Here is a 13,821-nt window from a genome sequence, read left to right as displayed (position 1 = left end):
TAGAAGACATTTCAAAAGGAGCAGAAAATGGCAGATGCTAACCATATAAAGCCATCATAAGAATAAAACAGGAAATGGAAACTAACTCCAACATTTTATAATTTTTGCTTCAACCCTCAAACATAAATTAGGAAATTCAAGGAGAGAAGAAAAGTCTATTAACCCATACTTTTGCTCTTTCAGTTTTTCTTCCTTCCTGATGTTCCAAGATTTATTTTTTTATTCTTTCTTTTCCCTATAGGCAAGGTATTGTTTCTCATTACTACTTTCAAGATTTTTTCTTTTTCTTTAGAGTTTTCAGAATTTGATTATGATACGTCGTGTGCGGATTTCTTTGGATTTATTCTGTCTGATTGCTCAGGTTCTTGAATCTGTAGGTTTATGTCTTTTGCTAAGTTTTTTGGGGGGATTTATATACATATTATATATGTGTGTGCATATATAAAGTTTTTGATCCAGATATATGATTTATGTTCATATTATGTATCATTTATATATGTATATGGATCAGAATGAAAGTGTATATACATAATATGTGTATAAATTCCCTATCTATTCAATCAAATTTCTCCTCTCTTGAGTACCTTGTAGCTTCATTTTTGAGAGATTTTTGTCTTTTTCTTCAGTCTTCTTTTAAATTGTCATTTTTACATTTCCTTTTTGTATTTTTGGTCTAATTCTGGCCTGAGTTTCTGTATTTGTGATTTGGAGTATTATTTAATATATGCAAATATTTATATAGGAATATTTAATTACTTTGTGTTATAGTTTTCCTCTGATTCATGACTGAATTTCTTGGACAGTACCGTCATCAACTAAAATATGTACACAGCATCATTTATAATAGTAAAATGTTTTTAATGATTTAAGTTTCTAATAATAGACATTGATTAAATTATCTGTGATGCATGCCTTTACTAGATTATTATTCACCTGTTGAAGTGATTATATAGTTTATTTTTTTATCATTCAGGATTTGAGTGCATAGGACAGTTCATCCATTGGAAATGATGCTGTATTCATTTCACCATCCAAAACTTCGGGTGTATGTTGTATGGAAGGCATATTGATGAATGATACAAAGACCTTCCCCTTTAAATTCCCATTCTATATTTATTTACATAGAAACATTTTCACGATACTTAACATGAAAAGAATATTTTAAAGAGCATATGTAGTGTGATTCCATTTGGTTGAGATTTATGTAATAAAATATAAATTTTAAAATTACAGATTATATCTGTGTCTTTCTCTGGTGAGAAGTTTGGGTAGATGTTTATGAAAATGTTTACAATGGTTTTTCTTACATGCCAGAATTTGAGAGTGATTTTTATGCTCTTTATAGTTTATCATTTACTTTAAAATATTTTTATAGGGATCCCTGGGTGGCTCAGCGGTTTGGCACCTGCCTTTGGCCCAGGGCGTGATCCTGGAGTCCCGGGATCGAGTTCCGTGTCGGGCTCCTGACATGGAGCCTGCTTCTCCCTCTGCCTGTGTCTCTGCCTCTCTCTCTCTCTCTCTCTCTCATAAATAAATAAATAAATCTTTAAAAAAACAAAAAAAATATTTTTATATTAGTATAAAAGAAAATTAAAGAGTTCACTAATTATATTGCATTAGTAATATTGACTTGATGAAATCGCAGGTGTGGTACTTGCCACAAAATATTTTTTCATCTAATTTATTACTTGTTTACTGTAAGTTTATGCTAATACAGTTTTATTCCTTTTTTGGAATAATTTAATATAATTACAGGATGGAATCAAACAATATCCAAGTTCTTCAGGATCTGCAATCAAAACAGCTGCTTTAGCCACTGACCCAGTTTTAGGCCTACAAGCATATGGCCGGCAGGTAAGCAGTAAAGGTGTCACTGATGCCACTTCTTCTTTAGATCTTTGGATAATAGAAATGCAGTTACTCAGTTATTTTACAATAGTAGAGGTGTGCTTGTTTGAAAATGAAGGTAAAATTAGAAGAGATTAGAAGTGAATTTCCCTGAGCCTTCAGAGAACATTAAAATTTCAGTTGATCTTGGACAATATAACCAATGAAAATACTTTTTGATACATTTGATGATTTAAGAGGTAGCAGTTGAAACGACTATCTTATTGGAAAAGAGAGTAAGGCAGATAGAGTATAAGAATACACTTGATTAATACATTCTTGGGTTAAAAAAGAAAGAAAAACTTCAAAGGCTTAGTCTCAATTTTTTAATTCTTTGAAGCAGTCATAAAATTGTCCAATACACGACCATCAACATTTACAGTTTTTATGTTTATATTTACATTTATAACTTGTACATTAAGATCACATCTATGAAATTTCATAAGTTTAGTTTATGTCCATTTTTAATATCTTGTATCAAAAGTGTTTCTGTCTTAGGATTACACTAGCTCAAGAAACAATCGTTTTGGCATTTAGGAATGTCAAATAAATTCAGCCACTCAGCTGAGGTAACTGATAGACTATAAAGTTGTTATTGAGAGAAGAGAAACGTCCAATTTTGTGATGCCATGTATTGAGAAAGGTAGTATCTAAAAGTATGTGATATGTAATAATGCCATTTGGGAGAAGATTCATTAGCAGATGAGTAGCATTAAATTTCAGAAACACAGTGTAAAAATAAAGAGGGGAATGTGGAATTAGAGATAGCAGGCTTCTAATTTTCACTGTCATTTGCAAGTCAGTATTACCTGGAAGCCTGAAAAAAAAATCACTAAATTTGCTTTGAGCCTGTTTCCCTGTCTGTTAAAAGGAGAAAGAGAGAGGAAAAGGAATGATGATGATGATGGTGATGATCTCTTGTAATACATGTCAAGGGTTTTGTAAGAAACTAAAAAGCTTTTGGGAGCCAAAGGCATTTCATAAATGAAAATTATTATTGTTGCGATTGAAGGAACACATATGAATTATTCCAGCAATTGGTAGAGTAATAATAACTGCACCATTTGGCAAGTGTGGATGTTCCATATGTGCGTTTGTTTCAGATATATTTCACACATTTCACAATTGGAATTAATCCAAATGCAAAATACACCCCCCCAAAAAACCTTGGATGTCTCTTAAGCATCTAAATTCATAATCAAATTAAATATATATAGGTGCCTGAATTGCTGTCAAGAAATCTATAAAGCCTTTGAGCATTGATTCACTGAGAAATAGTTATAGTACATATAGTTATAGCACATCATTGAATAGTTATATTCAGTGATCTGTTATTGAGGTTTGTTATATTTTAATAAAAAGTGTAAATGAACAGGTTTGAATAAGCCATCTTACTTACCTTCAGTTTATTTCCTGAGGCAAACATTTCCAAAATTAACTTTGAAAATGGTCTTTCTAGCCAACCTGGTGCTACTCCAAGTACATAGAAGCCTTAGAGCAAGAAAGGATTCTTCTTAAAATTCAAGAGGAGCTGGAAAAAAAGTTATTTACAGGTAATTCTTGCTTTTTTTGGCCTCCAGAATTGCTTTGTTACCTTCTACCATGGATTAATTCTAGAGGACTTTGATGATAATTACTTCACTGTTTTCCTTATTTCTCTTATTTTTGTGCAGCCACACCATCTTTTACAAACTTCAAGTCTACTGCTTCCACTATGTCTTTGAAAAAGACCGTATCTTCCCACAACATCCAGAGTAAGTTCTCAGTGATAGCCTATCTGCAGTTCTTTCTCCCTCAGCCTCTCAGGTGGCCAACAACAGAGAGCAGGCAGGAAGGGATGAAGATTGACTCCCTCCCACCTGCCTTAACCCACAAGTTAGGAGAATTTCTGTATACCTGTGTGTGTGTGTGTGTGTGTGTGTGTGTGTATGTGCATGTGTGTATGTGCATGTGTTCTGTCTCTCTGTTTTTTCTTCTCTGCTGAGAACCTAACACTCCATTCCATATTCTAAGTGACAGCACTCACATGGGTATATAACTTGCTGTTGCTAGATGCAAGGTAAGTTCCAAATTAACAGCTGTTCAGTACCATCCATGTCCCTCTAATGCACACACTGTTGCACATACACAGCTGCACGCATGCATACACACAAAACGTGCAGATAATATACACACACATACACACACACAAATTGATGGGTAGGAGTGAGCACTGTGCCTCTCTTCTAAGTGGCACAGTGCCCTGAAAAGGAAAGCTTCTGGGGAATGATTATTTATTGCTTCTATTTACTCCTTACCATTTTTTTTCTTCCACAAAGAACAACAAGAGTAGGCTCTAACTTAGTTTCCCAAGTTTTCCCAAGCAAAGGTTTTCCAAGCTCCCATTTCCCCAAGTTGGGAATGTAAAGAAGTAAAAATCAAGCCAGGTCCTTCTTTCCTGCAGACACTGATGGGATGATACAGTTTTGATTGGCTACTGATGTTAGACTTTAAGAAGCCTTTACAAAGTAGCATACATAGTAATATAACATCGTCTGTGTGTGACTCATGGACCTAGTACTTGAATAACCCAGTAAAAGACCTGTTTCTCTTATCTTCTCCCTTACTAATCAGCATTTTATGGATTTTGGTTTTCTGTTTCTTGGGAGGGTTTGATGAGCAGGCCTCTGTGTTCTGAGCCCAGGCATCTTTTTTCTCTTTTGGTTTATCCTAATGAATACACCCTTCTGCCACTTCCCTAGCCCCTTCCACTACCCTTACGGTACCTCAATGCATAGGATTTGCTGACATATCTATTCATTTCTTTTGGATCCTTATTATAACTCTTTGTAAGTTTTTTGTTTGTTTTAGATTTACATTTTCCATAGCTGCTTATGTTTTCAACCATTTATTTTTCTTTTGCAGGAATTTCTTAAACAATATTTAACTGATATGGAAGCCCAAGTGATTTTTTTTTTTTTGATGGCCTGCATTAGAGCAAGCCTATCATCTAAATAAAGTTTGGTAAATAAATAAATAAAGAAAGAAAGAAAGAAAGAAAGTTTGGCATGTTGTACTTTCATAGTTTTAAAATGATAGCTATTCTGTACTCATGACATATAAGGCCATAAAATTTTTAAAACTTAATTTAGAATGAAATGACTTCTATCTAGGTTAGAAGAATCAAAATGTTTTGCTAAGCATAGAACTTAATAGGGTGTTATGCTTCTCAGGTAATCTTTCAATAAATACTCAATATTTGAGCATTTACTATATTTCCTTAGCAGATATATTCAGCAGGTGGTTAGGGGCAAATTCTCCTAGCAGTATATTGACTCCAAACATAAGGAGAAATGACTTTTAACCTCATCCCTTTCCCCAGCTCTAAAGGAACTATATTTTAAAGCAGTGGTTCTCAAATGCAGACTTCCGTGTGTGTAAGAGTTCCTTGTGACATTTGCCAGCAGTGCAGATTCCTGGGCTCACTCTCTGGGAGTCTGATTCAGTAGCTCTTGGGCAAAACCCATGAATCTCCCTCTAACTATATGGGTAGGATATGATATAGTTATATCATCCTAGGTGATTCTGATATGGAAATTCCACATCACTCTTTTGCAACTGTTAGGGTAAATGAAAAGAACTTGAAAAGGTAAAACCCCCTTATTAACTGGAGCTAAAGAGAGAGAGACCAGACATACACCCTCTTCTCCTCTTTCCCAGAGAGAAAGGAGAAAGTGTCAGAAATGACCTGGGAGAGGATCCCTGGGTGGCGCAGCGGTTTGGCCCCTGCCTTTGGCCCAGGGCGCGATCCCGGAGACCCAGGATCGAATCCCACATCGGGCTCCCGGTGCATGGAGCCTGCTTCTCCCTCTGCCTGTGTCTCTGCCTCTCTCTCTCTCTCTCTCTCTCTCTCTCTGTGACTATCATAAATAAATTTAAAAAAATTTAAAAAAATTAAAAAAAAAAAAGAAATGACCTGGGAGAATGAAACTTCACCAGCTATAGACCTCGGGACACAGAAGCTCTAAAGACTATGACCTGGATAACTGGATTGGAAGCCACGGACTTCCACTCTCTCAGAATCCCAGAAAGTATTTTCAAAGTAGAACTTGCTATTTCTGATTCTCTGAAGAGTGACACATTTTAAAGGGGGAAAGCATCAGGAGGCACACTTCAGAGATTGTTTTTCTTCTACAGAAGTGATTTGGACACTCGTTACAGCTTTGGGACCATGGTTTCTTGCTGCTCCACATCCCACAATGGGCTGTGGAGTGCATAACAAGCATATGCTTTGCATATGCTTTGTTTCTTTCTTTTCTTTCCTTTTCTACTTTCTTTCTTCTTCTTTTTTTAAAATTTTATTCATTCATGAGAGACACAGAGAGGCAGAGATATCGGCAGAGGGAGAAGCAGGCTCCCTTGGGGAGCCCAATGTGGAACTCTGTTCCAGGACCCCTGCCCCCCATCATGCTTTGAGCTGAAGGCAGACGCTCAACCACTGAGCCACCCAGGCATCCCTCCTCCTCCTCCTTCTCCTCCTCCTCCTCCTCCTCTTCTTCTCTTTCTACTCTTTTTCTGCCTTCTTTTGGTTTTAATTGAGCATTTTATAAGATTCAGTTTTCTCTCCTCTCTTAGCATGTCGGTTATATGTCTTTCTTAACGAAGTTGCTCCAGAGTTTGCAATATACATTTGCAACTAATAAAAGCCTGCTTTCAAATAATACTGTCCCGCTTCATGGGTGGTGCAGGTGCCTTATAACACAGCATGTCTACTTCCTCCCTCCTGTCCCTCATCACTTTGCTGTCAGTTCATTTCACTTGTCCATAAGCTATATTATCACCGAATACATTCTTGCTATTGTTATTTTAAACTGTTTTCTGAAAAAAAATAAATAAATAAACTGTTTTCTGTTAGGTCAATTAAAAATAAGAAAAATAAAACATTCTCTTCTTTTATTCCTTCTCTAATGCTCTTCCCTTCTTTATGTAGATCCAGGTTTCTGACCTATTATTATTCTCATTCTCTCTGAAGAACTTCTTTTATCATTTCTTGTAAGGCAGGTCTACTGGAGATAAATTCCCTCCATTTTTGTATGCCTTACCAAGTCTTTATTTCCCCTTCACTTTTGAAGGATAACCTCACTGTATACAGAATTTTAGGTTAGTGGTTTTATTCTTTTATTCTTTTATTCTTTTTCATATATTTCACTCCATTCTCTTCTTGCTTGTATATTTCCAGAAAAGAAATAAAATGTAATTCTTATCTCATTTCCCAGGCTTCTTTCAAGATTCTCTTTGTGACTTTGTGCAATTCAAATATAGTATGTCTAGGTGTAGAGTGTATGGTACCTACCCTGCTTGTGTTCTCTGAGTTTTCTAGATCAGTGGTTTGGTGTCTGTCATTCATTTGGAAAATTCTCAGTCAGTATGACCAGATATTGCTTCTGTTCCTTTATCTTTCTTCTCCTCGTATTTCCATTACATATGTGTCGCACCTTTTGAAACTGTCCCACAGTTCTTGGATATTCTGTTCTTTTCCACTGTTTTCTTTTTCTCTTTGCATTTCAGTTGTAGAATTTTCTACTGACCTTTCTTCAGGCTCACAAATTCTTTCCTTAGCTGTGTCTAATCTTTTGGGAAACCCATCAGAGGCATTCTTCCTTTCTGTTAAAATGTTTTCATTTTCTAGCATTTCATTTAGGTTTTTTCTTAGAACTTCCATCTCTCTGCTTATATGACCCATCTAGTCTGACATGTTATCCACTTTTTAATTTATATCTCTTAGCATATTAACCATTTTACATTTCTGGTCTGATAATTCCTAAGTCTCTGCCATATCTGAGTCTGGATAGGACACTTGCTTTATCTTTTCAGACTGGCTTTTTTTTCCCTTTCCTTTTAGCATGCTTTGTAATGTTTTGTTGAAAGCAAGACGTGATAAAAGGAACTGAGATTACATGGGCCTTTAGTGTGAGGTTTTATGTTTATTTGGCTACGAATTAGACTGTATTTACTGTTTACTGTGGTTGTGGTGCTACAGGCTGAAATTTCCTGTTTGTCCTTGTTTTTGTCTCCTCTGTTGTTTTGGGTTTTCCTGGAGATTCTTTTTTAATTATTTTTTAAATTTTTATTTATTTATGATAGTCATAGAGAGAGAGAGAGGCGCAGAGACACAGGCAGAGGGAGAAGCAGGCTCCATGCACCGGGAGCCCGATGTGGGACTCGATCCCGGGTCTCCAGGATCGCGCCCTGGGCCAAAGGCAGGCGCCAAACCACTGCGCCACCCAGGGATCCCTCCTGGAGATTCTTTAATAGGATCTGAAGCTTACAGTTCTTTTAGCTGCAGTTATTACATCAGAACCCTGTTGATGTGGTAAAGTGTAGGAAGAGGGGAAGCCTTTTACATTCTGATGGTTATATGTCAGTATTTTAGAGAGACTGAGTGGGGTATTTCCCTTCCCCCAGGTCATTTAGACTTTAGTAAAACCCCAGTCCATTAGGCTCTGGTAAAATAGTTTCCCTTGAGGGCAGGCCTTGTTAGGAAGAAAAGAACTCTGGGTGTATTCCAAAATGTTTACCACTCCCCCTACCAGAAGCAGGAGGGGATTTTTCTCTGATTTTTTACAGTGAGAACCTGGTAGAGCTACTGGAAGTAAAACCTAAGAATGTGGACCCCACCCCCCAAGCAGGGCCCCCTTGCAGTTTTTAACTCTCAGGCTGGTCTGCCCTGAGCCCAGAGCAAGTCATCAATAACAACTTAAAGAATTTCTACTAAAATTAACTGCAGCTGCTGGCTCCTACTCCTGGGAAGCTGTGATTCTCTGTATCTGCCTGTCTTTCCAGTTTTAGGGGCAAAACTGCAGTTTTAGGCCCTGTTACCACAGTGCTTTGAAGAATCCAGGGAGAGTTGTTGATTTTCCATTTGTTTAGCCTTTATCTTGTTGAAGACAGTAGTGATGACCTTTAATATATTGAGTGGGATCCTCAAGTTTGACACCAGTATTTTATTTTATTTTATTTTATTTTATTTTATTTTATTTTATTTTATTTTTTAACACCAGTATTTTAAAGTATTCTGTAGTCAGTTTTATTTTTAAGATTAAATTAAGTTAAATTATTTGGTTTTATTGTATTTTATATCTACATCAAATTGATGGCAATTTTTATATTATAAATATTTACATGTTCACTTTGGCCTACTTTAGCATTCCCCAGCACGGACTAGTCTCAACTTCTTTGCTCTAGCGACAGTTTTCTTATATCAACATGCTCAGGAAGTATCTTCTTACTGTGGTTCTGCTGATTCTTCTTAACATCTCTTCATTCGGGATCCCTGAGTGGCGCAGCGGTTTAGCGCCTGCCTTTGGCCCAGGGCGCGATCCTGGAGACTCGGATCAAATCCCACGTCGGGCTCCCGGTGCATGGAGCCTGCTTCTCCCTCTGCCTGTGTCTCTGCCTCTCTCTCTCTCTCTCTGTGATGACTATCATAAATAAATAAAAATTAAAAACAACAACAAAAAAAAATCTCTTCATTCATCTCCTCCTTCTCCCAACCCCACTGGATGACTGCCTTGTTCCAGAGTCTTATCACCTTGAATCTGAGTCCTAATTATATCTCTCTCTTCTGCCTGGCCATTCTCCAGCTGTGCTCAGTGATTTCTATAAAATCATAACTTCTTATGATATTACCTTGCCTGAATCCTTTTCATTAAGATGATCATCAGGGCACCTGGGTGATTCAGTCAGTTAAGTGTCCCACTCTTGATTTTGGTTCAGATCATGATCTCAGGCTTTGTGCTTGGTGGGGAGTCTGCTTGAGATTCTCTCTCTCCCTTTCCCTATGTCTATCCCCCTGCTGTCTTTCTCTCTCTCAAATAAGTACATAAATAAAAATATTTTTTAAAAAGATGATTGGTAAGCCTGTTACTGATAAAAAGAAGTGTTTAGAAGTGTTTTTTTTTTTTTTTTGAAAGAGAAAGAGACAATGTGTGCATGAGCAGGGGAGAGGGGCAGAAGGAGAGGGAGAGAGGGAATCTGAAGCAGATCATGATCTGAGCCAAAATCAAGAGTCGGATGCTTAAGCAACTGAGCCACCCAGGTATCCCAAGAAATTCTTTATGTAGCATGACATGCATATAGGTCCCTCCTGTCTTCTGATATAAATATTCAGATCAAGCATTTGTTTTTCTGGGAAGCTGTCTTTAATATTCTTCTCTTACCCTAACCCCCCCCTCAACAACTACAGGAATCATCACTCCCTCTTCTGTCTTACCATACTGTGGCTTATTTATTCCTCTATAATAACCCTTGTCATATGAATTATAATTTTTGTTCACATGTCTGTTTCTCTAATGAAGCTGTTATTTGAACTTTCAGTCCAGCACCTTATATAGAATATCTAGAAATCGATGTTCATTAAATATTTCTTGAAAAAAATGAAGGAAATGTTTTCACTGTAAAAAATCCAAGAAAGGGATGCCTGGGTGGCTCAGTGGTTGAGCGTCTGCCTTTGGCTCAGGGTGTGATCCCAGGGTCCTGGGATCAAGTCTATATCAGGCGTCCCACAGGGAGCCTGCTTCTCCCTCTGCCTGTGTCTCTGCCTCTCTTTCTGTGTCTCTCCTGGATAAATAAATAAAATCTTTAAAAAAAAATCACAAGAAGATAAAAATCACTGTATGTGTAAGAAAGGTCAGTATAACTCCATTCACAAAAATTTGCCATTAGTATTTTTAGTTAAAATACACAGTAATGTCACAATTTCATGTAAAGTATATAATCTTTGTTGTATCTACATTTTTCATATTTATGAAGATACACCTATGTACCATCATGTCTTTCAGAGAAAAAATTAGTGCTCATTAAATCACATTAAATCACTTAAATTACTTCAGGCATGGGTTTCTCAACCTTGGCATTATTGATATTTTTAGCCAGCTAATTCTTTGTTGTAGAGGGCTGTCCTATACAGTGTTGGGTGTTTCACAATATCTCTGGCCTCTACCCACTGTCTGGCCAGTAGCATCTCCCTAGTTGTGACAACCTAAGATATTTCCAGACATTGCCAAATCATACCTAGTTGAGAACCACTGCTTTAAGACTTTGGAACATTTTTGTGTTTAACACAAAAAAATTTTGTATTTTGAGATCTTGACTTACAATGGAACATTTAAACTCTAGTTCCCCAGCATATCCTTTTAAAAAAGTATCAGAGTACCTGGCCCCATAACGCTACCAATAGTGCCTTCTAACTGGTGACTTACTTGTTTTAGTGAATATCTATATTACATCCATTTGAATAATTTCTCTGCTTTCACATCATCATTGGTAGTATAATGCCTAAAGGATATGCTCAGCTAATATTTGTTGAATTAATAAAACTTACAATAAATTCCTTATTTACTTTTAATGTAACATATATGTTAGTTAGGTAATCTTAAAAGTGCCCTTAAATCTGATTTGGGTTTGTACAAATAAATAAACTCTAAATGTGCGTTACATCTGATGTGTTTCTTGATTTTATGAGTTGAGTTGGTTTCTCATAAACAAAAGACAACTTACTTTTGGAAGAGACTTAGGTTTTAAAACATACAAATTACCATGTATACTTTGTCAAGTTATACCCTTCAAAACATGGGAAAATTGACCTCATACTTTGTTTACATTATTATCTGGGGTGGATAAATATGTTTTGAAATAATAATAGTGAAATAAAAGTAACTTGGCCAATTGGAGCAGATTTTAGCTTGCATATTATTTTCTGAGAAACAAATTAGTATTAAAAGTATAATCTAAAAATAATAATAAAAAAATAAAAGTATAATCTAATTCATGTTATATTTCTTAAAATGCGAGTCTTTATCATTTGTCATATAATTGAAAATTATAGTACATTAACCATGAATAATTATTTTTTTTTAATTGGCACACTGTTTTAAAAATTACAGTGAAATTTCTGCTTCAAAGAATTTCTCAGTTGGTATATATCCAATGAGACAGTAGAATTTGATTCTAATCTTGGATCTGTAACTGCCTTTTCTCATGTAGGGCCATTTGTTTTACCTCTTTGAGTCTTCATTTACTTATGTATATAGGGCAAAGTGTCCTTTTTTTTTAGGTTTAGCTCTAATATTACGTGATTTTATGAGTTTATAAAACTGGAGCTTTTTATTTTTTTAAAGATTTTTTATTTATTCATGAGAGACAGAGAGAGAGGCAGAGGCATAGTATAGGTAGAGGGAGAAGCAGACTCCCTAAGGGGAGCCCGATGGGGGACTTGATCCCAGGACCTCAGGATCATGACCTGAGCCAAAAAGCAGTTACTCAGCCACTGAACCACCCAGGTGCCCCCAATACAGCTTTTTAACGTGTAACTGTCTAAAGAATTTTGGTGTATTTCTCAATGAGCAATTGTCTCTATGTTTGTTTGGTTTTGTTTTGTTTTGTTTTGTTTTTTGTCTCTATGTTTGAAGTATGTTTGGATACAAAGATGAAAAAATTCTGCTCTGTACTGTTTCCTTTTCCAAAGTCAAATATTTAGGGTGTAGGTCTAGCCTGAAATAGTTACTATTTCAGAAACCTCTTCTTTTTTGCAATCATTATAAAATTAATACATGTACCTAGGAAAAAAGAAAAAATTCAATGGTACATGTTTATATTGAACCTCTTTCCCCCATTGTGACAGAGACTGTTTCCTAGCATCTGTCCAGCTCTTACTCCTTTTAGTAAAGGAATCCCCAAGTTTTAGCTGTGTCCATGAATACCTAACTGGAGTTAACTGTTCTTTCCCAGTCTACCCCGCAGGTAGATGTTACCATGTGGACAATGTCAGGTCAAGGGGATGTGAGCAGAAGTGTGAAATACCCATTCAAGTCTTTTCTTAAAATGAAAATATTTGCCAACCATTTTTCTTTTTCCTCTTCCTGTAGGCTGGATCACAGTTGTGGTGCTAGCTGATAATATCCCACCACAAAGATGGGACACCTCCTAAGGAATTATGTAGCCTGGGTCTCTGGATGACCTCAGGAAGGAGAGATGTCTCACTCTGAACTGTTACAAGAGAGAAAAATCCCTGTCTTGTTTGAGTCACTTAATTTTTTGTGCCTTTTTAAAATAGCAGCTTATTCTCGATGTTAAATAATATAAAAATTGCTACTAGTAGGGTACTGCCGTAACAAAAACCTAAAATGTGAAGTCCATTAAGCTATCAGTCATTGGGCACAAGGAAAGATAACTGAAGGTAAGACAGCCAGTGACTTTTGTAATATCATAGTGAAATATTTGGTGAGGCTGTAACTTTTTTTTTAACATTTTATTTATTTGAAAGACAGCACTCGTGAGCAGGTGAGCACACAAGCAGCAGGGAGGGGCAGAAGCAGTCCCCCCTCCCACCCCAGCTGAACAGGGAGCCCAGTGCTGGGATCAGTCCCAGGACAACCCAGCGAAAGGCAGGCACTCAGCTGAGCCACCCAGTGCCCCACCCCAAGCTGTTACTTCTGGTAACTTGGAAGGCAGATCATGTGCCTGCTGTGCCATAGATTTCTAAAATAAGTGGTCCAGAAAGGGAAAGGGGTGGGTAGGTAGGAAGAATTTCAGTGTGTTTATGCATTGTTGGTCCTTGTTGCTTTTAGCTAGGTACCATGAGAGATCTATCAGGCAAGAATTAACTTGTGTACAAATAGAAATGGAAGTTAAGGGCATTACATTATCTGACTGTGGCTTGCAATAAAAATTAAATATAAAATCTGATAATTTGGACCCTCAGAGTTGTGAAAGTTAACTGCAACTATGCCCCACCAAGCAGTGCTTTGGTCAGTGCCCTTTCAAAAGTTTCTCTTCAAGATGATTCATCTGGATAGTAATGGCCCTGTAACAAAGGTCAAAGTAGAGGAATTGCTTTCCTAATCTAGCCTATAGTTTTATATGATCTTACAATAGCCACCATTAAAATAACAGGGA

General features: G+C 36.6%; 1 protein-coding gene across 19 annotated transcripts in view; it reads left to right on the top strand.

Moving 5' to 3' along the window:
- RGS22 (regulator of G protein signaling 22) overlaps positions 1 to 13,560 on the top strand; it is a 131,911-nt gene extending 118,351 nt beyond the window's left edge. For 2 of the 19 annotated variants that reach the window (XM_077846770.1, XM_077846771.1), the window contains 4 exons: positions 1,756 to 1,854; positions 3,347 to 3,440; positions 3,561 to 3,641; positions 12,792 to 13,559. In XM_077846770.1, the coding sequence (XP_077702896.1) occupies positions 1,756 to 1,854; positions 3,347 to 3,440; positions 3,561 to 3,641; positions 12,792 to 12,853 (336 nt within the window). In that variant the 3' untranslated portion in view covers positions 12,854 to 13,559. Of the gene's footprint in view, positions 1 to 1,755; positions 1,855 to 3,346; positions 3,441 to 3,560; positions 3,642 to 4,791; positions 4,928 to 12,791 lie in introns of those variants that run through there. The other 17 variants (XM_077846761.1, XM_077846760.1, XM_077846759.1 and 14 more) reach the window with 12 other exon arrangements.
- Positions 13,561 to 13,821: the final 261 nt, after the last annotated feature.

Source organism: Canis aureus, chromosome 14 (assembly GCF_053574225.1).
Source record: "Canis aureus isolate CA01 chromosome 14, VMU_Caureus_v.1.0, whole genome shotgun sequence".
Taxonomy (NCBI): Eukaryota; Metazoa; Chordata; class Mammalia; order Carnivora; family Canidae; genus Canis; species Canis aureus.
The sequence above is the reverse complement of the archived record's forward strand: the minus strand, read 5'-3'. Positions and strand labels throughout refer to the sequence as shown.